We start from the raw sequence: 21,274 nt of genomic DNA on the forward strand, positions 1-21,274 counted from the left end.
CAGTGTCTTATATTAATTTTTGCTCTGAAAAATGCGCTAGGTCTTATTTTCAGGGAATGTCTTATTTTTTCCAGGAAGAAGAATTCACATTTATTATTGAACAAAAAAATTCCCAAGTCGAACTTAGACGAGAGTGACGTATATCCGGTGTGTCGAACTGTCGCCTTTTTATAGCGTCAACATCGGACTCGCTGACCAATTAGTGCTTACTGAACCGTAGCACTATGCAAATGTCGTGTGGTTTATCAACCTTCTTGGCCCCCGAAATGTTTGATAAAGAAAATATGGCCCGCGGACTATGATAAGTTGGACAGCGCTGTGCTAGACCATAAATTGGTATGATCCATGTTAAAATGTCCAAGTATATCAAACATTGTGAAGCCCGATATGTATATAGAAACATAACCAAACAATCACCTTAAATAATTGGGCTATAACTTCACTAATTTAATGATTAATATTACATAATTTGCTACTAGAGGTAGACATTAGAACCATCTGGAAGAAAAGAACTGACCCAGGGCTGGGCTTGAATCTGCAAGAGGTCCAGGTGGCATAACTGACAAACACACTGCACAGGTGTGTTTGTCAGTTGCACCACCCAGACCCCAAGCAAGCCTTCTAAATTATTTAATAAATTATTAAAATTATAATTATTAATTTATTACAAAAGTTGCTTTTAGCCCCTTGTATAAGGGCTTATCACACCAATTATTGGTGTGATAAGCCCTTACTATTATCTGCCTCACATTTGTAGATATTTTAATTAATTTAATTATTAATTTAGTTAAGAGATGGTACCTAATATCTACCTCTAGTAGCAAATTACTTAATCATTAAATTAGCAGAGTTATAGCTCGATTATTTAAAACAATTGTTTAGTTATGTTTCTAAAATGTCCAAATAATTATTTATTAATGATACAGTAACCAAATAATTATTTAATGTATTTAATAATTAAACTTATCAATAAGTATTTTGCAGCTTTAGTGCACAACAAATTATTAGAATATGATTATAAAAAATTAATACACAAGATGCAAGTACAGTACATTTCTATAAAATTTAATTCTAAACAGTTAATTTAATACTTTGTTATATTGGAATTAATGAATAGTGTATTAACTAGAAAAAGAGGAAAGTCTATGCATTTTATTTATGGAGTTTTAGATTATTTAATTCCATTAATCACAGATTCAAAAGTGAAGTCTATAAAGTTCCTCCACAATTTTTATAAGAGGAAGTTGAAAGTTTTAGAATTACCATATTTTATGATACATAAGATTTAACTTTTGTATAAAAAAAATACCCCTTGTGTAATTGTGATCTCAAGTTCTGTTTTAGTTTCAGTTTTTCATGAAAATTCAAACTGTGGTTCAGTAAATGAGACTGACTTGTTCTTACTGTAAGCACATAACCTTGTAAGTGGGACAACAAGTGACTTAACTGATCGGTAACAAAGTAAACATTTCAAAACACAAGATTAAAACACAAGATCCTCATGTTGGCAAATTTTTCCAATTAATGTCTATAGGCTTTTCTGAGACACTGCCATTTTTTTACACTACAAAATGAATATTGTTGCTACTGCCATAATATTAGTTTTTCTACCAGAAATTTTCTCAATATTACATTAATTTCTCCTGAACCTTATTCATGTGATAAAACATATTCTTCATCTATGTATTAGGGATGGGAAAATCTTTTAAATATGTTCCTAAATGTGTGGTGAAAAGTGCAATTTCACATATACCATATAAAACATGATAGCATGATGACTAAGGCAAATAAAGCACATAATTCTGAGAGATATGGATTAAAATTATGCACATTCAGTTATTCAATTTATAATGCCATTCTACTACAATACAAAAATAATAATTATAATAATAGATTCTGCCAACACAAATTTGCATTAATGATAATTTAAATTATGTGTAATATTTATGCCATAATAATTAATGTGAAATTAATTGATTATTTATTCATTTATCGTTTAAATAATATACATATTTTGAAATTATATCCCGAACATAACATATAAATTTTAAATGCAATGTATTCAAATTACATAATCAGTTGGAACATTTGAAAAAACATTCAATTTTTGTTAGCCATTTTGTTCTATATCGTTTTTACCTGATGTCTATTTCATATAGACAAAAACATTAGTAAATTTTTTCTTTTTGTAGTTCTGGTGTTGGTTTTGTGCATTGTGTGTTTAATAATATAACATTAATATTAAGAAAACTATAGTACTTAAAAATTAACATTTTAAATTTATTTTAACATTATAATTTTCATTGGGCAATTTTTTCTTTTTCAGAAATATTTATTATTTATCAGAATGAAAATTTATCAAGAGAAAAAGAAAACATTGTGTAGTAAGTATTCATCTAATCCCAACAATTTTTAATTTTAAACAAAAACAATAAATACAATAGACTAAAGCATATACAAATGTTATAATTTAAGTAATTAAAAAGTCCTTATAAAGTGAATACTAATTTATATTAGTGTAGAAACAAAATTTGATAACTCTGACTTTTTACTCTGTCATCATATATGACAGAGTAAAAAGCTACCTATACAGGGTGTTGTAAAAAGTGCCCTTCCTGGAAATGGGTTATAGAACTTATCAAGTTAAGAAAAAATATAGAGTAACATATTTGCAAATATGTGGTAGTTACTGAAATATTTGAGGTTAAAGTTGAACCACTTTTTTCCCATGAACTATGCTATAGCTATTACTTTTAAAGATAAACATTTATTGAACTGAACAACATTTTAAAACAAGAGAAAAAATGCAATAATTTCCACTTCATTTCTCACAAAACTTTCAATAAAAAGATGTCTCCAGATTATTTTAGAATCTCAGTGTTGTCAGTTTAGAGGAAAAAATAATCACAGTGACAAGTTTTTGTGATTGCTTTTCATTTCTGTTTTTCCGTTTTCAGTGATAGGTCAACAGTTGTCAGATCTATAATGGTGGTCCATTCTAGATTGTTTGGCCAAACTTTATTAACCTTAAATATTTTGGTAATTATTGCAAGATCCTTTTAATCTTCCAATAGTTACCAAAATCTTCTGAACTTTTAATCTTAAGAAATGTCTCTACACTTTTATTTATCAGGGAAAAAGAGGACTTTAAAAGAAGTCATTTACAATTAAAATTTACCATTAAAATATTCTACATGATTAACCTGATGTAGAGTTTCTCTGAAGTCATGGAATAAAAATGCAGAATTTGATATAAATTAATTCAATAAATATCTGAATAAGAAAAATTCTATTGACAAATTGTATCCTATAACTGGAAATTCTTAATTCTCATTCATTCCCAACTGAACATTTCATAAACAATGCTATCAACTTGATCAATTTATAAAGGAGCGGGCAATGGTAATTGATTTTGATATACGATATTATTTGATAAATTATATTGATATTAGATATATATCTATATAATTTTGAGCATTAAACACAACTGAGATGATGTAGAAATATGTTTTTTATTCTTGAATTCCTAATATATTTAAGATATAATTCAGATTCAAGATATAATTCAGAATTCTGAATTATATCTTAATTATATATATATATATATAATTATCTGCTAGACCAGCGCTGTCCAACTGGCGGCCCGCGGGCCGTATACGGCCCGCCAAATAATTTTTATGGCCCGCGAGTACATTTTGCTATGAATAAATTTATGTTACTAAATTATTATTATTAATGTTAAAATTATTTTACTACCGTGTTTCCCCGAAAATAAGACAGTGTCTTATATTAATTTTTGCTCTGAAAAATGCGCTAGGTCTTATTTTCAGGGAATGTCTTATTTTTTNAGAAAAAGAAAACATTGTGTAGTAAGTATTCATCTAATCCCAACAATTTTTAATTTTAAACAAAAACAATAAATACAATAGACTAAAGCATATACAAATGTTATAATTTAAGTAATTAAAAAGTCCTTATAAAGTGAATACTAATTTATATTAGTGTAGAAACAAAATTTGATAACTCTGACCAGATCATCATATATGACAGAGTAAAAAGCTACCTATACAGGGTGTTGTAAAAAGTGCCCTTCCTGGAAATGGGTTATAGAACTTATCAAGTTAAGAAAAAATATAGAGTAACATATTTGCAAATATGTGGTAGTTACTGAAATATTTGAGGTTAAAGTTGAACCACTTTTTTCCCATGAACTATGCTATAGCTATTACTTTTAAAGATAAACATTTATTGAACTGAACAACATTTTAAAACAAGAGAAAAAATGCAATAATTTCCACTTCATTTCTCACAAAACTTTCAATAAAAAGATGTCTCCAGATTATTTTAGAATCTCAGTGTTGTCAGTTTAGAGGAAAAAATAATCACAGTGACAAGTTTTTGTGATTGCTTTTCATTTCTGTTTTTCCGTTTTCAGTGATAGGTCAACAGTTGTCAGATCTATAATGGTGGTCCATTCTAGATTGTTTGGCCAAACTTTATTAACCTTAAATATTTTGGTAATTATTGCAAGATCCTTTTAATCTTCCAATAGTTACCAAAATCTTCTGAACTTTTAATCTTAAGAAATGTCTCTGGAATGAACACGAATTAATTTGGTAATTTCTATTTTTAAAAAATATTAATTTTGTTTTTGCAGAAAAATTATCTGTGTATTTTGTTTGTTCTCAACACAAGGATAAAATTTTACATCTAGATGTTTTAGTATTATGATTCAAATTTGATACCAAACTAAAGCAAAATAATAAATTTACATTAATTTTAATTAAATTTTGATAAATCTGAGAAAATAATTGCCCAGAAGAGGATTTAAATCAACAAATTGTTGCTTTATATGTATGCATTTCACTCATGTTATATTGAAAAAAAAATGATGTTTGTAGATTAGATAGATTTTAAAATAATTGAAAATGTGATATTGATTTGAGAATTGTGCCTAAACATATCATCATAAATAATAATTAATATTGTATCTTATGAATTATCTTATAAAATTTTATTGATGGATTCATTTGAATAAAAATTGATCATTTAAATGATTTAAAGGAGTCCTTTTAGTACTTTCTAATCTAAAAAAATCCCTTAGTCTAGAATTCTAAAATTTACTCCAAAAAATTTTTTTACTTTTGAAATCTTTATTTTTGTCTACAAAAAAGATTGTTTTTTTTCTGTTAGGAAGTACTACATTAGATAGTTGAGCAGTTTCCTATCACATTCTGTAAAAATCAATGGCTAATTAAACAATTTTAATTGACTCTTTGTGGTTCATATTAACCGATATCAGTTATACTTGTTGGGTGCAATTTGAAAAAACTGTAGACCTATAAATTCCCACTGTTGTCCATCCATCTGTTCATCATTCTGTAATCTCAAGGACAAAATTAGATAGATGAAAGATGAAATCTGGAAACCTTGGGTGGTAGGCTCCAATCAACTATATATGAACTTCCAATGCAAATTGGAAGTCATTTCAATTTAAAAATTTTTCCCTGAAAGGTTTAGATAGATGATCAGCATGACTCTGTTGTTAAAGTTAATGTATGATATATAGGATAGGGGCAAGCCATTAATTTAAGGTGGAGAGCATATATTTTAAGTTAATTAAAAATTACAACCCGACAATGTCACAATAAATAATTGCTTGTTCAACATATATTTAAATAAAAACATTTTAATGTTTAATAATTTCATAAATCATAGTAAATTAATAATTTATTTCTTATAATGTCTAAAGTACAGTAAACTCTTGTAATCAATAATCACTTTGAGATTTACCTATCTATACTGATAATAATAACCAATTCGTAACATTAAATGGATAAAGTAAATATGATTACAGTTAGTGAAATTCTGATTTTATTGATTTTAATATTAAAAGGACATGTTAAAACAGTTAAAAAATGTATAATTTGAATACTCATTAATTATAATTATCATCATCTTTTTGCATCTATTGAGATAAACTAATTTTGATAACATTAACTGACCAATAACAATATCTATGATTATAATAAGTGAGGTCTATTGTATTACATTATTAATAATGAAATTTTAAAAATTTTTTGAGGTCTTTCACATTTTTAATGCTTAATATGGAAAATATGAAGTGATTATAATATTATTTTAGCATTAAATGTCTAAGATATTGCAAGAATATAGCTGTAAAAAAATGAAAACCATTCAAATGAAAACCATTGATGAAAACCATTCAAATGAACCCTATCACTACTAAATTTTAAAATATTCTTAAATTGAACTAATAAAAATTATTTTAAAATTTATTATATTAAATGTAGTATTTTTTCAAATTATAAAGATTTTTACTTTTCATTAATGTAACAGTATAAATATTCATAATTTTTAAACTTTTGATATCAGTATATAAAATTAATTTTTATTTTACAATTGTATAAAATATAGGATGAATTCCACGGCAATTTTAACTTCTGGGATGAATTCAACAGTTAATCACACAATCATCGTTAACGATGAAATGAGTGATGGACCATCATCTCCAGAGAGTCCATCATTTGATGATTCTGATTTGTTATCATCTTCAGGAGTGACAGATGATGTCACAGCCCAATTGGCTGCTGCAGGTAAAATTATTATTTATATGAAAATATTATTGTTTTCAATATATTAATAATTGTGAATGATCTGCTTTCAAATTATTTAAAGTTTATGAATTAAGTAAAGTTTATAAATGTACTCTAAATAACAAATGGCTTTTATGTCTAACTTTATTTATTACTTTAACTTTAACAATAACAATTAAGAATAAATTTTAACTTTACTTAAAATTTATTCTTAATTGTTTTACTACAAATAAACTTTAATTTTTGAAGATTAATATGGTGCATAGTAATAAATATTGTAACAATTTTTATTTAATGCTTTTAATTGAATGCTTGTAAATTATCTAAACTAAGCACAGATATGAAGTTTGTTTTAAAGAGTTTATTTTGTAAAGTTGGTTATAAAATTAGGTATTGTTGATTTGTAGAATTCTAAAATTAACATAAACTTGAAAAATTCATATTTATTATTGATAATTTCAAAAATAAATATGAATTGCTGTCTTCTTATTTCTATTTTGATATCCTAATTATTTTCTTTCAATTTTCCTAGAATATACCACAATATTATCAGAAATAATATAACTTAGTTCATTTACTAAAACTTATATTTTGATCTTATTGGGAATAATTTGTTCAAGCTACTTAAATTTTATTCAATGCTTTAAATGTGGTTACTGAAGATTCATTTCTTCTTATGGGGATTAATTTTATTGCTCATCATAAACCTTTGTCAGACTATGAATTTTAGACAATACTTGAATTTTACTCAAATTTGCTGCTTTAGCTTGACTGTTTCCTGAAATCCTGTTTTACTTTTATTCCACTTGCTAAAGGAAGGCTTCAGGAGTTTGAAGATCCATCTGTACTACTCGTAAATTCTTCCTCGAGCAAGCTGTTGCATTACCATTGTTCTCCTATGTTTGGAGACCCTTTCCATTAGCCAATGTGATGGACTCTTTAGGAGATTGAGCTGACTTTCTGCATGCAACTTATTATTAAAATTTATGTTAAATATCTGTGTCGGATTTAAACTTTTTTTATTTATAAAACATGGAAAGAATTACAGTAGGCTATATCTGTGATTAAAATAATATTTTCTTTGCGGTTTAGAAAAACTAATAATATTTTCTCTAAAATATTAATACAGGGATGTCATCTACAAAAGGTGAAATCTGAAATTGATTTTTAGTAGACATTTGGATCAAGAATGATAAAATACAAAATTGTCTAAATTTAAATTTATATGAAGGTTGTTGGATTGCATAAAATCTATTAATTCTGTGATATGTCACTCTAATTTGTATTGGTTGTTAGCTTTTTTATTTGCATCTGTTCAGGAGAGAGTATATCCAACTTTTCTGGTGATATTTTCTTTTAATTTCTCTTGCATCTCTTTTAAGTACAGTATAAGATTTAATATATCAAAATAGAATTTATTTCAAACTATATTTCAGTTCTTGTAAATTATTATTGATAATTATTGCTGGTGAATTGAATGAGGTAAAATTTTATTATTACTAATATAAAAATTTTTAAATATTAGTTATTTAAATATAGAAATAATTTAAGATTGAGATGCATTAATTTAATTTAAGTAAAAAAAATTAACTTTGAATATTTGATGTCAATATCAAATAATATTAATTTGATGCTTATGAGATTAAACATTCAGTTTTATAAGTTCATTTAATTTTTATGAAAATTATTTTTATTTATTTAATATGCATACTGGATACACTCCTTGATGCAGGGAGTAATACCATTGCCACACCAAAAAAAAAAAACAACTCTTAGATACAATGAACATAAGATCACAAACAAAATTATACAATAATAAATTATATAAATAATAATTTAAATTAAGGCAGGGTTTTAAATTAAAATATAATATATAATTAAAGTTTAAAGTTAAAGTTTGGGAGCATCTGTCAATAAAATACAATAAAAAATAAACCAAAAATAAGCAAATTGCTTACCTATAAAAAAGAAATAAGTTAGTAACGAAGACACAGCACTTGACAGATGCTCCCAAACAACACCAGTAATAAGGCCAAATTTATAGTTGAGGAATCATGTTCCCTAAAACAAAAGATCGACAGATTTTCTTAGAAAACAAAACACTTTAAATTGATAACATGGTTCCAATAAAATTTTAAGAAATAAAGACCTGGTAAGAACTTCGCAACCAAAAATTTCTTTGCATAGCACTTTAAGACGCCCACATTTAGCCAAAATATACCAGGCATCCACAATTTCTTTCTCGACACAAAAATTACACAATTCTTTCAAATAATTATTTAAAAAGTTCAATGAATTACACCTAGCCTGTATAAATAAAGACAAAATATTAAGGGAAACATCCTGATTACATAAAGAATTATAAAAAAAAAAAAATGACATTTAAATCCTTGTACCAGGGGTGGCCAATAGTTTTTGCCCCTGGTCCGAATTGGAAAGAAAACTTTTTTCACAGGCCAAACCAGAGGCTGCCCTAGGAAGATTTTGAGGTGGTGTGAGATCTCATTGTGGTGTCACCTTGTAGAGACTAAATTGTACATAGAGATTACAGATACATTTTTCACATTATCTTACATTATCAACATTCTATGCTGTCTTAAGAGATTTGTAATGGAGCGTTAACTCTAAATGCACAGTGAGTTGTTGACCTTTCTTTTCTTTTTTTGCCATCAGAATTTTTCATCGAGCTATTCGGACTTGAGTAACTAATATTGAAACATTAATAGCAGGCAGCCTAAATTTGTTAGACTACCTTATGCCAACAATTATATATGCTATTATTTATTTTTCCATTTGTATAAAAAATTATAAAAAATGTTAACAAGGAGAAGAGATCAGTTCATTAAATCCAAATTATCATTAATAAGATTAATACCATGATTATTACAGGTATCAACAACATAACGTGTTCAATCTATAGACTTTTTGCCAAGAATAAATTTCAGGCAAACCTGACTCAGATGATAATCATCAAGATTAGAAATTCTAATAATCCAATTTCTTATCCTACTAAATATTATAAATTATATAGGAGTCAAGGCACATTCCATCTTAATTAAGTAACCTAGTGTACAACGAGGTAAATAAAATAAGTTTTTAATGAATTCAGTCTGTATACCATCACCATTGGTCAAGTTAAAATCCCAAATCTCTGAAGCATATAACAAAGAGGGCAAAACCATAGTTTTCAATAGACATAAATAATCAATTAGATTACGTAATTTAGCAGATCTCCCTAAGTGAATAATCTTATTAATCAATAATCTAGCATGAATTCTTCTATTAATGTAATGCATTCAGAATAAACTGTTAGACGAAAAAATAACATCCAAATATTTGTAGTCAGAGACAACTTGAATTGGAGAACCATTAAACCACCATTTATCTGCCCTCGCACTCTTATCCCCTCTTCGAAAAACAACAACCTTAGACTTATTCAAATTCAGTTTCAAGCCATTTTCATCTAAATAAATTGCCAATTTATCAATCAATCTTTGAAGCCCAACCACAGAATCAGATAAAATTACAATATCATCTGCGTAAGCAAGTATTTTAATTTGGAAACCATCTATTTCTATACCATCACCAGAAGAGTTAATACCAAAGGGATCATTCAAAAAAAAATACTAAACAAGATTAGACTCAAAATACAGTCCTGCTTAACACCAATCTTAGAGAACATTAATGATGAACAGTTACCTCCAGCTCTCACCATAAGCGAGAATTTTTCATACAAAGCAACAAGTAAAGATACAAATTTATAACTGAAACCATAACACAACATCTTTGACCACAACAAATTCCTACAGACTCTGTCAAACGCAGAAGATAAATCAACAAAAAATGCATACACCTTCCTACGTTTCTGTAAAAAAAATTTCTGAATAGCCATATACAAAACAAAAATATCCAATGTGGAATAACTAGCCCGGAATCCTGCCTGATTTTCATGTAATATATTTTTAACGTCTAACCATCAAGTCAGTCTTCTATACAAAATAATACAATACAATTTTGAAACACAAGATGATAACCAGATATCTCTATAATTACCAGGAACATCCTTTCTACCATTCTTAAAAATCGGAATTAAAATACTCATCTTCCAAGACTCCAGTATTATCCCAGTATCAAAAATCTTTGAGAAAAGACTCAAAAGATGTGGTCTCAATGTCTCAAAATTCCAGAATTCCATTGGGATCCCGTCAAAACCTGGAGCTTTATTTGACTTATATCTTCTCAAAGCATCATCAAGCTCACTTATAGAAAATTCATGGTTCAAAAGTTCATCATACCAATTCCTACAATAATTAAAAATCGAAATATCTGCAAAATAAGTGTCCAAGGAACCAAATAAATTAACAAGTGATGAAACTAATCATCAATAGCAATAAAGCCAAAATTACAAGACTTAGGCTGCTTAACATGTCAGAAATAATTCCAAAAAAGTCTATTATCTTTCCTAAAACAGTTCTGAATTTTACCAGCAAATAATTTTTTTTTCACAATGAAAAACTGCTTCACCAAATGCAAATGATCATTAGAATCATTGCTCTTCCTAAATGATCTTCAGGCTCTATTCCTAGTGCTAATTAACATCCTACAGTTCGAATCAAACCATGAAAAAGAATTCTTATGTCTCCCCACTTACAAGCCAAAAAGACAATTACTCAGGTCTTCCATCGAATCAAACTTATTCGACACACACATTTCCTCCACAGCCAACCTTAATTAATCCTTTATCCTTTCTAGATTCATCCCAAAACAATCTATTAATCCTCTGCCTCTTCTCTAAAGAAACTGATGTATCATTGCCACAGGCCAATCATAAAATCAAAGGGTTATGGTTGGAATCCAAAAACTGATCCATCATAAGAGAGAGAACATCTTTCCAAATTAACAGAGAAACTATGACCAAATCAATAACAGAACACCCTCAATTAGAGATAAAGAATATTCACCTGCTTCATCACCTAAACATCTCCCATTAACAATAATCATATTTAAATCTTCACATAAATGAAGCAACTTCCTACCACAAGAATCAATCACTAAGTCTTTAGAATTCCTATACATAGGACAAACAATGCCAAAAGAATTGCAAAATGCATCAGAAATTATATTCTCCAATCCAATCCTAACATTAAAATCACTGGCAATCAATACATTCCTATTATTATCTAATATCAGTTAAAGTTTCAAAAATAGACTGCCAGTCATTTTTTCTGAAATAAACAAAACATACCAAAATATTACCAAGTTTGGCACTAAATTTAACAAGTATTAAAAAGTCGTCTTGATAAACAACCACACAGGGAAAAGAGGATCTTATTGCTAATAATCAGCCTGGACAATAATGACCTTTTACGTGTAACTTAAAGGCCTTTCCAAAATGGAGATTATAACCTTGCAAACAATCAGCTAAGTCTGAATTTCTATTAGTAGAACCATACCAAGTCTGAGAAAGAAAAATAATATCATACTGCAATAAATACTTCCAAAAAAACTCAGATTTATTAAATAGACCAGCACAATTCCAAATTAAAAAGAAGTACCCCTATCCAACAATTGCTAGGATGAAACAGGCTTAACCTGGTCACAGTCAACATCATAAAAGTACTTCGTTCCATCAATAATAATTGTATCATAAACTATTTTTACCATTCACACTTGATTGTCTACCAAAATCACAAAGCTTTAAATCTAATATTTCTCAATCTAGCAGAAAAGTCATGATTTACGTAGACACCATCCAGTTTTAATTCCAAAATTCATTTTTTCATAATAATCAACAAAAATACAAATAATTAATCTAGGGGAATTACTCTTTTTTTTTCCCACTCTCATTGCCCTACCAATCTTGATGTTGGGCATCTGTAAGACTTGCATAGCAAATTCAACTATTTTTTATGAAAATTATTTAGTATATTATGTAATAAAATTTTATAATTTTTAAAAATGTAGTTTGTACTTTAAAAATACTAAAATTAACTCTTCATTTTTTTAATTGATTAAAACATTGTTGTAACTATGGATTTGATTTTATGTAAATACAGGTGTTGGCAATGTAGGGATTAATATGCTGTATAAATAGATCATAGATAATCTCTCTTAACTATTTATTTTATTTTATTAAAATAAATAGTTAAGAATAAAAACCAACATATATGTTATTTTTCAGTAAATTTATTATGGAATTGTTAATGCTTTATTTCTAATAATCCCAATTATTAAACCAAAACTATAAAAATTGCTTTAGCATATTAAAATATTTAAAATATTGTATACTTATATATATTAAATTATTGAAAATAGAAATTTCTAACTTTTAGTTTAATCAAATAAGAAAATTATGTTAAATTATCTCTAATTCATAAATATAAAATAAAATTATTAATTGGTATTTATAAAAATAATTATTACTTCAAAATCAAAACAGGGCCTGTAGGTGTAGCTGCTGCAGCAGCCGTTGCCACTGGAAAGAAACGGAAACGACCACACTCTTTTGAAACAAACCCATCCATAAGAAAGAGACAACAAACAAGGTTATTAAGGTGTGAAAATTGTTCTATAAATTAGAAATTCTGTTGTAATAAATTTTATTAAATTATTTTAATATTTTTAGTATAGATTCTTATATATTTATTATAATCACTAGTCATAAAAGAATATATACATGATCTTCAGAGCACTTTGTAATTATAAATACATTCACTGATCTTAATATATTTAGATAATAAATATTACAGTTATAATATTATCTAAATATATTAAGTTAATATATTTAGATAATATTATAACTGTAATATTATAGCCATACATATATAGATTTATTTGGAAAGAATATTGGTATTTTACATATTTATAATTTCGGTTATTGAACATTTAAAAATGTATACTATGAAAAAAAAGTAAAACTAAGTTTAATCTCTTACTGTGCATGCTTGTTTTGTTATATGACACAACTTATAATCCAATTCTTTCCACAGTTGCTCCAATTGATCTCTTATTATTCTCTTCACAACAGTCTTGATTCAATTCTTTGAGTATAGAGATGTTTAGGTATAAGTGACAAGTTTAGATTGTGTCTTTTATGTACACCTATAAAAAATTTACATGGTTTAGGAACCTAATGGCCTGCAGTTTAGATTAAAGTTACCCCGGTTTTCAAAACTTGCATCATCTACATGTCACTTCCGTTTGAAAATCTTCACATTCAAAGAATTTGAAATGTGGAAGAAATAAGGGATCAGTTGGAGGAAGTGTGGGAAGAATTGGACTATTGATCAGATGTCTGTCATATAACATGAGGCATTGAATGACTGTAAAGTAAGAGAGATAAACTACTAAGATAGATTTATGATAAATATTTTTAATTGTGCAAAATTGATATACTAGCTGGCAGAACAAAGTCTGAGCAAGTTAACGAGATGCTATAAATTTACTTTCATAAAAGATTTTGTATAAATTTCTATTAAAAAGTAGAAAGTATGTAAAAGTAATATGATTTAAATAAACTTTATAAAAGTAAAAATTATTTGTAAATAAAAATTTTGCAAAATATGTATATGGAAATGGTATTGCCATTCAGCAACAAATTTTCTTAAATTTATATGATTATATGTCTTTTCCAGTTTATAAATTTTACAATGATTGATTTTTAGTGCATTAAATTTATAGAATACAGTAGACCCCCTATAACGTGGAGATACGTTCCTCGTTATACGAATTTCGTGTTGTAGGAATCCTTAAATACGTGAGCCAATCACAGCCCGACACATGTGAAGTTTACGGACTAAAGCTGTTTGAAAGGTTTTCTTCCATAAAATTAATCGATTCTAGACTAATTCGACTCAACATTTCCAAAACACATATAATTTTTTGGGAATAATCCGTATAAACTATGCTATAAACAAAAAATTGTAGGATTACTTACCGAGTGTGCACCATTCGACGTCACCATTGCTTAAGCTTGTTTTCGTCGCGGACCAGCACACCAAATCGCGGCCGCGATTTCTGATGTTATTTTTCTGCAAAAACTTAATTGAACTTTGGAGACATCATTAATATAAATAATTTTTATGGCCATTGAATAAGAAATGTTTCTTTCACAAGAAAAGTATAAAATTACAGTACTGTATTAGACTTACGGTACCTAATTTACATAATGTACAGACGATAGTAAACAACTTACTCGCCTAAACTCTCCGTAGCACTAGACAGCGGAAAGTATATATATATATAATTATAATAAAGTTAAAATAAATTAAGTTAATATATAATTATATATACAGTACCTAATTTATATATAATTAATATATAATTATATGTACAGTACCTAATTTATATATAATACTGTACAGACGATAGTAAACTCAATTTACCAGCCTAAACTCTCTGTAGCATGGTGCTGGACGACGGAAAGTAGTTCGGCTGCTCGTCCGCGATGACGAGTTGGCGATGACGTTTTACGCGTCCCTTTTAGCATCTTTATACGAATATTGTCGCAATTTTTTCGCCGCGTTATTGGGGATTAATTCTGTACAAGGTATCCAAATCTTTTTGGATACCTTGTACAGAATTAATACAGTAATTCTGTGCAAGGTATCCAAAAAGATTTATTGCATCTTCTGTAAAATTACTTTATCTTTATAGTGGTATAATGACTTTATAGACACTTAAGTTCAAATTTGAGAATATGCTATATATTAAGTTAATAATAGTGATTCTGAGCATCATCAGTTCAGTAAATAGTAATAATGGTCATTGCAATAATCTAAATTTGTTTTTGAGTCATGCAGTTAACTTATATTAAAGGTTAAAATTATAAAATGTAGTTGGATTAATTAAGCATAAACAACTAGCATTTCAAAGTTGCAAATGAAAACTGTTAAGAAACAACCATCTATTTTACATTGTATGATATACACTATACTATGAGAAACTTTTATCATACAGGCGTTAAATTACAAACAAATGTTGCTAGACCAACAAGCACTTTTGATGACAATTATTTGTAATTTAATGCCTGTATGATAAAAGTTTCTCATATTAAATGGTCCACGTGCTGTCCACTTCTGTATTATAGATACACTATACTATTTTAGTTTTTACATTTGTTACAGTTCTGTTTTTTATATCATGTTGTTTTGATAAAAGTAATTATAAATAATAATTGCTTTTTAGAACATTTCAAGTTTTATTATTATTGTTATTTTTTAATGCATTAGATACAGTGCTTGTATAAATATTGCAGATACATCAGATATACCATAAATTTATCTATTTTTACTTCATACAAAAAGAAATTGTTCTATTCTAAGTTTGAAATTAGAGTTATCTTGTATATAAATAATCATGTATAGTTTTTTAATTTCAGTATTTTCTCACCTTTATTAGTTAAAAAGTTAACTTTTAACCATTTGATACAAGAGATATTACTTTTATTTCTTAAAATTAATTGTGCAAAATTGGTCAAAATCATGCTATTAATTTTTGTATTTAGTATCATGAACTTAATATACATACACAATCCTAGTAATGAATTTACATTTATTTTGAAATCATTATATCCTAAAAAGGTTGTCCAAAATATCTATTAAATTTTAAAAACAGTGTAAATTTCTGTATATACATTTCTTAAATACCATGTTTTTTACTGCTTTTAACCATTAAAGTTTGCTATTTAATAAAATTTCATAACTCATTAAATTAACAAAAAATATATTTCTTTTCTTTTCTTTTTTAAATCATTAAATTAAGTAAAACAGTCAAACCAACAATAACAGCTACGTCCCAACAGAGGCCATTTTTTTCAGGAACTTTATTTTTGAACAGAAATGCATACAGAATAACCCCTAAATAATGGCAATTTTTTAAAACAATTTTTTGTTACTAAACAATGACCATTTTTTATGTTCCTGTCACTGGTTGTTGTTCAGATATACTTAATTTTCTATACAATGATCTGTTGTCATAATTTTTCATTGTAATAAATTACTTCATTCACTAAAGACAGATATATTTTTTTTCCTTTAAAAATGAAATGTCATTGTTAAATTATTATATTTGTTATCAAAAGAAAAATAATTATAATAATTCGTGATGCAGATATTGAACAAGTTCATAGATATAAGTTAGATAAAATGTGGTGAATAAAAGTCTTGATGAAAATAGGTGAAAATATTATTGTATTCTCTGTAAATTGAATTAGGAAAATATACTGTTTAGTGTATATTGCTCTATTTTTTAGATAAATAAATTTTGTTTCTATACAGTTTCAACATTACTTGCATCAATGAAAAGGATTATGCATAATTGAACAGTGTGGATATAGCATAATAAGGTTACATGAAACAAAAAATTTCAATGCACAGTATTTATAACAAAAGTGAAAGATTTTTATTTCAATTTACTTTTTCCTCAAGTAATATTCTGATGAAAATTTGTTTTAATATTTACATAAATAAGAATTAAAAGTAATTACAATAAAACACACCAAGCTTTTAAATATATTATAATTACTAAAAAGCATATAAAATTAGTTATAAAAAATAATTATATTTTATAAATATAAAAAAAATAAACAATAAATGATCAGAAGCATTTGTTAAAAAATTATTTAACAAATGTGTATGAATATATTTATTGTTGATTTTTTCCAAATATCCAAATAAATTTACTCAGTTTTTTTTTTTTTGTAACATATATATAATATCACTTAAGATTCAAATTATAAAAAAAAATTGACTAACTTATTTCAAACATATTGTACAGTGTCAAATCTGGATTGTTGACAGAGTTGAATGCCACAGTACTTAGGGTCTCTCGAAAGCAGTCACATATTTTATACAGGTATGCACAGTGAGGTGTTTTCATCAAATGTATTTGTTCAAAATCACAATTTTTGAAGTACTTTTTTTTTCAAATTTTTGTATTTAAAAACATCACCAATTTTAGAGTGTTGATATTATTAAAATATTCACTATTAAAAATAATTTTAAACATTATTTTTAACTTGCAAATAAAAACAAATTAAATACATAATTAAAAGAGTCAAATACAATAAGGTAACCTTATTGTATTTGACTTTTTTAACTTTTTATTTTATAATTGAAATTATATTATTTTAAGATTATACAGTATTTAAAAATATTACTTTCCAGGTTATATTATACAACAGAGGGAAAGTATGGCAATTGGTCAAAAAATGATATATTGTTTAGATTCAATCTTTGTTGTTTGTGTATCATATTAACTGCAATTTTAGATAGTATTATTCTGTTGACTCTACCATTCCATTAACTTGAGGGCATTTAGTGTAATTCAGAATATTATATTCTATTTTCAATGTAATATTTCTCAAATTGATGTGTGTGTGAAACAAGATCCCTGATCATCCTTTCTGGTAACTCAAAATCTTTGTTTTTTCAGGACCTGAAAGGGAGAGACCCTTTTCACCACTGTTAGATGAACAAATCTTGTGTATGCTNTAAAAATTAGTTCTTTAACAGAATTAGGCATATTAAATTAAAGATCTGTTTTTATTATGTAGGGTTAATCTTGACCATTATTAACAAAAAATTTATTTCAGAGAATGAATTATCATAAATAATTTTAAAATATATGCTTTAATCACTAGATAGGTTGATTAGTTAATGCAAAAGTAATTAACCAGAATATTAAAGCTGTACTGCAGATCTTTCGGCCTATAGTAAGGTTAGCCAACTTGAATGGGGAATGATGATCAATGTCCCAACTTACATTATTCATACTAAAGTATGGGAGAATGGATTTGGTTCATATCTGGACCTTTCCAGAAATGGGCTAGCCATCCAGTCATGTAGACAACTTTAATCAGTAAATAATAGAACAATTTTCAGATTTCATTTAGATTCATATTAATATACAGGAATAATTCAGCCAACTTTACCTTTGTTATTAATAATAGTGAATTTATATGTATAATGAAATATGATAGATTTTTAAGAAAAAAATTTTATTCATACATGTGCACAAGGTGGATATTAATTTATTTAAATAAATTTATATTTTAATTTGGTTCTTTACTATTTAGATACATATGAAAAAATGTTACTGAATGCTTTATATATTTTTTTTATGTTCTTTTTATAACAGAAAATTAAAAGCCACAATAGACGAATATACAACTAGAGTTGGGCAGCAAGCAATTGTTTTAATAGTAACACCTGGTAAACCACAGAATAATTTTAAAGTTTTTGGTGCACATCCATTAGAAAATGTGGTATGTTAATTACTTTATGTTTTATTCAAAATTCAGAAATATAGTAATTTTACTCAGTTGGTTTGATAATGTTATTTAAAACTTGCTTTAAACTGCAGATGTTACAATTTATTACAGGTGCGTAATTGTCGAGGTGTTATTATGCAAGAATTGGAAGCAGCATTAGCCCAACAAGCCCCTCCACAAACTCAAGAAGATCCAACTCTTCATGAGCTTCCTCCATTAGTAATTGATGGTATTCCTACTCCTGTGGAAAAAATGACACAGGTCAGTGTGTAGAATATAATAACAATAAAACTTATATTTCTGTATATATTTAAATATTTTTTTTATATGCTAGGCACAGTTAAGAGCATTTATTCCTTTAATGTTAAAATATTCTACTGGAAGAGGTAAACCTGGATGGGGCAAAGAAACTACTCGTCCTGTATGGTGGCCTAAAGATCTTCCTTGGGCTAATGTTCGAAGTGATGCACGTTCAGAAGAAGAAAAACAAAAGGTAATAAACGTTACTTTAAAAAAATTTTGATATGTCATTACTGATTTTATATTATATTATTTTACAATATTTTTATTTTCATTTTTGCAGGTCTCTTGGACTCATGCACTTCGAGAAATAGTTATTAACTGTTATAAATATCATGGTCGGGAAGATTTGTTACCTGCTTTTACCGAAGACGATGATAAAGATAAGGTGAAGGCTGCCATACATGCTCGAGGCATAACAACATCTGGTGCATGTGGAACTGCTTCTTCTGTTGCTGTTGATAGTGCACTAGCTGCTGGAGCCCAGAGTGTAAGTCAGCTAGTCCGTTCCACAATATATTTATTGTGATTGAACTTGTCCCATTACAAAACACTTTTGAAACAAAATTTCATCAGCATTACAAAGAAGCAAAATCATCCATGTTTTTGGGTGTTTGTTCTGTTGCATCAAATGTTTAGTTAGTCTCCAGTTTTTTCTGTTGCTTTCTTTCCAAATCCCAGTCTTGTTTCCTTTCTCAATAATTATTAAAAATTCTTTCCTTTTAGTTTTTAAATTTCAGCTTTCCCTTAAAGTTCAAAAATATTTATATCTAAAACCTTTCGATTCATAAATCCTAATTTAAAAAATATAATTGTATTTATTTATCTATTAATTATTATTATTTATGAGTATTTTTAAGATTTTAATTTAAAATATATTATTTTTAGGCATTATATGCCCAACCGATAGCAACACATTATGCACCAACTGTAGTACAAACAATAAATAATCCTGATGGAACTGTATCCATAATCCATATGGATCCAAATAGTGCTGTTGTTACATTATCGGATGGCACACAAGCACAAGTTCGAACAGTCAGTGCAGTAAGTAGAGATAAAATTTACTAAATACATTTTGAAATATTTTTGATAAAACTCTTTAACAGTTATGTCAATACAAGTTTTTAAAATTATTTTAGATTCAGAACTCACCAACAGATGCTGAAGTAGCTTCTCAGCAGGTTTCTGGAGGTCAACAAATCACTCCAATCAGTGCTGTTAATGTTGATTTAAATGGTGAAGCGGCTGCACAAGCAGTAGCAACACTTGCTGAAGCAACACTAAATCATGATGGTCAGATAATTCTTACAGGAGAAGATGGTACTCAAAGTGGTATGTTAAATTTATTTATAGTAATGAATTTTTGTACAATATTTCAAATTTAGTCTATAAGGTGTTAGGGTTTGCTTATTAGTATAGAAAATAGTCTTTGTTTGACCATTTCTTTGATACATATAAAAACATTATTTTTAACTTGCAAATAAAAACAAATTAAATACATAATTAAAAGAGTCAAATACAATAAGGTAACCTTATTGTATTTGACTTTTTTAACTTTTTATTTTATAATTGAAATTATATTATTTTAAGATTATACAGTATTTAAAAATATTACTTTCCAGGTTATATTATACAACAGAGGGAAAGTATGGCAATTGGTCAAAAAATGATATATTGTTTAGATTCAATCTTTGTTGTTTGTGTATCATATTAACTGCAATTTTAGATAGTATTATTCTGTTGACTCTACCATTCCATTAACTTGAGGGCATTTAGTGTAATTCAGAATATTATATTCTATTTTCAATGTAATATTTCTCAAATTGATGTGTGTGTGAAACAAGATCCCTGATCATCCTTTCTGGTAACTCAAAATCTTTGTTTTTTCAGGACCTGAAAGGGAGAGACCCTTTTCACCACTGTTAGATGAACAAATCTTGTGTATGCTCTTAATTCCATCTAGAACTTTTTATGAATAGTCCCAAAAAATTACATTAACAGTTTTGGCATTTTCATTTTATTAATTTACCAAATAACAAAAAATACATAAAAATTAATTTGTTTAATTAAGTGAAAACAGCAA

The 21,274-nt window shown here is 27.1% G+C and overlaps 1 protein-coding gene across 4 annotated transcripts in view; it reads left to right on the forward strand.

The window, feature by feature from the left end:
- LOC111633979 (DNA-binding protein P3A2-like) overlaps positions 1-21,274 on the forward strand; it is a 39,754-nt gene that overhangs the window by 13,611 nt on the left and 4,869 nt on the right. Inside the window, exons 3-12 of one of the 4 annotated variants that reach the window (XM_023378646.1) lie at positions 2,327-2,384; positions 6,427-6,617; positions 13,057-13,171; positions 17,394-17,471; positions 18,756-18,882; positions 19,000-19,149; positions 19,223-19,381; positions 19,472-19,678; positions 20,077-20,235; positions 20,331-20,523. In XM_023378646.1, coding sequence (XP_023234414.1) covers positions 6,440-6,617; positions 13,057-13,171; positions 17,394-17,471; positions 18,756-18,882; positions 19,000-19,149; positions 19,223-19,381; positions 19,472-19,678; positions 20,077-20,235; positions 20,331-20,523 — 1,366 coding nt within the window. In that variant the 5' untranslated portion in view covers positions 2,327-2,384; positions 6,427-6,439. The remainder of the gene's footprint in view (positions 1-2,326; positions 2,385-6,426; positions 6,618-13,056; positions 13,172-17,393; positions 17,472-18,755; positions 18,883-18,999; positions 19,150-19,222; positions 19,382-19,471; positions 19,679-20,076; positions 20,236-20,330; positions 20,524-21,274) is intronic. The other 3 variants (XM_023378644.1, XM_023378648.1, XM_023378647.1) reach the window with 3 other exon arrangements.

The sequence above is a fragment of the Centruroides sculpturatus genome, unplaced genomic scaffold, assembly GCF_000671375.1.
Source record: "Centruroides sculpturatus isolate CEXI.00-Female unplaced genomic scaffold, Cexi_2.0 scaffold833, whole genome shotgun sequence".
In the NCBI taxonomy this organism is placed as follows: Eukaryota; Metazoa; Arthropoda; class Arachnida; order Scorpiones; family Buthidae; genus Centruroides; species Centruroides sculpturatus.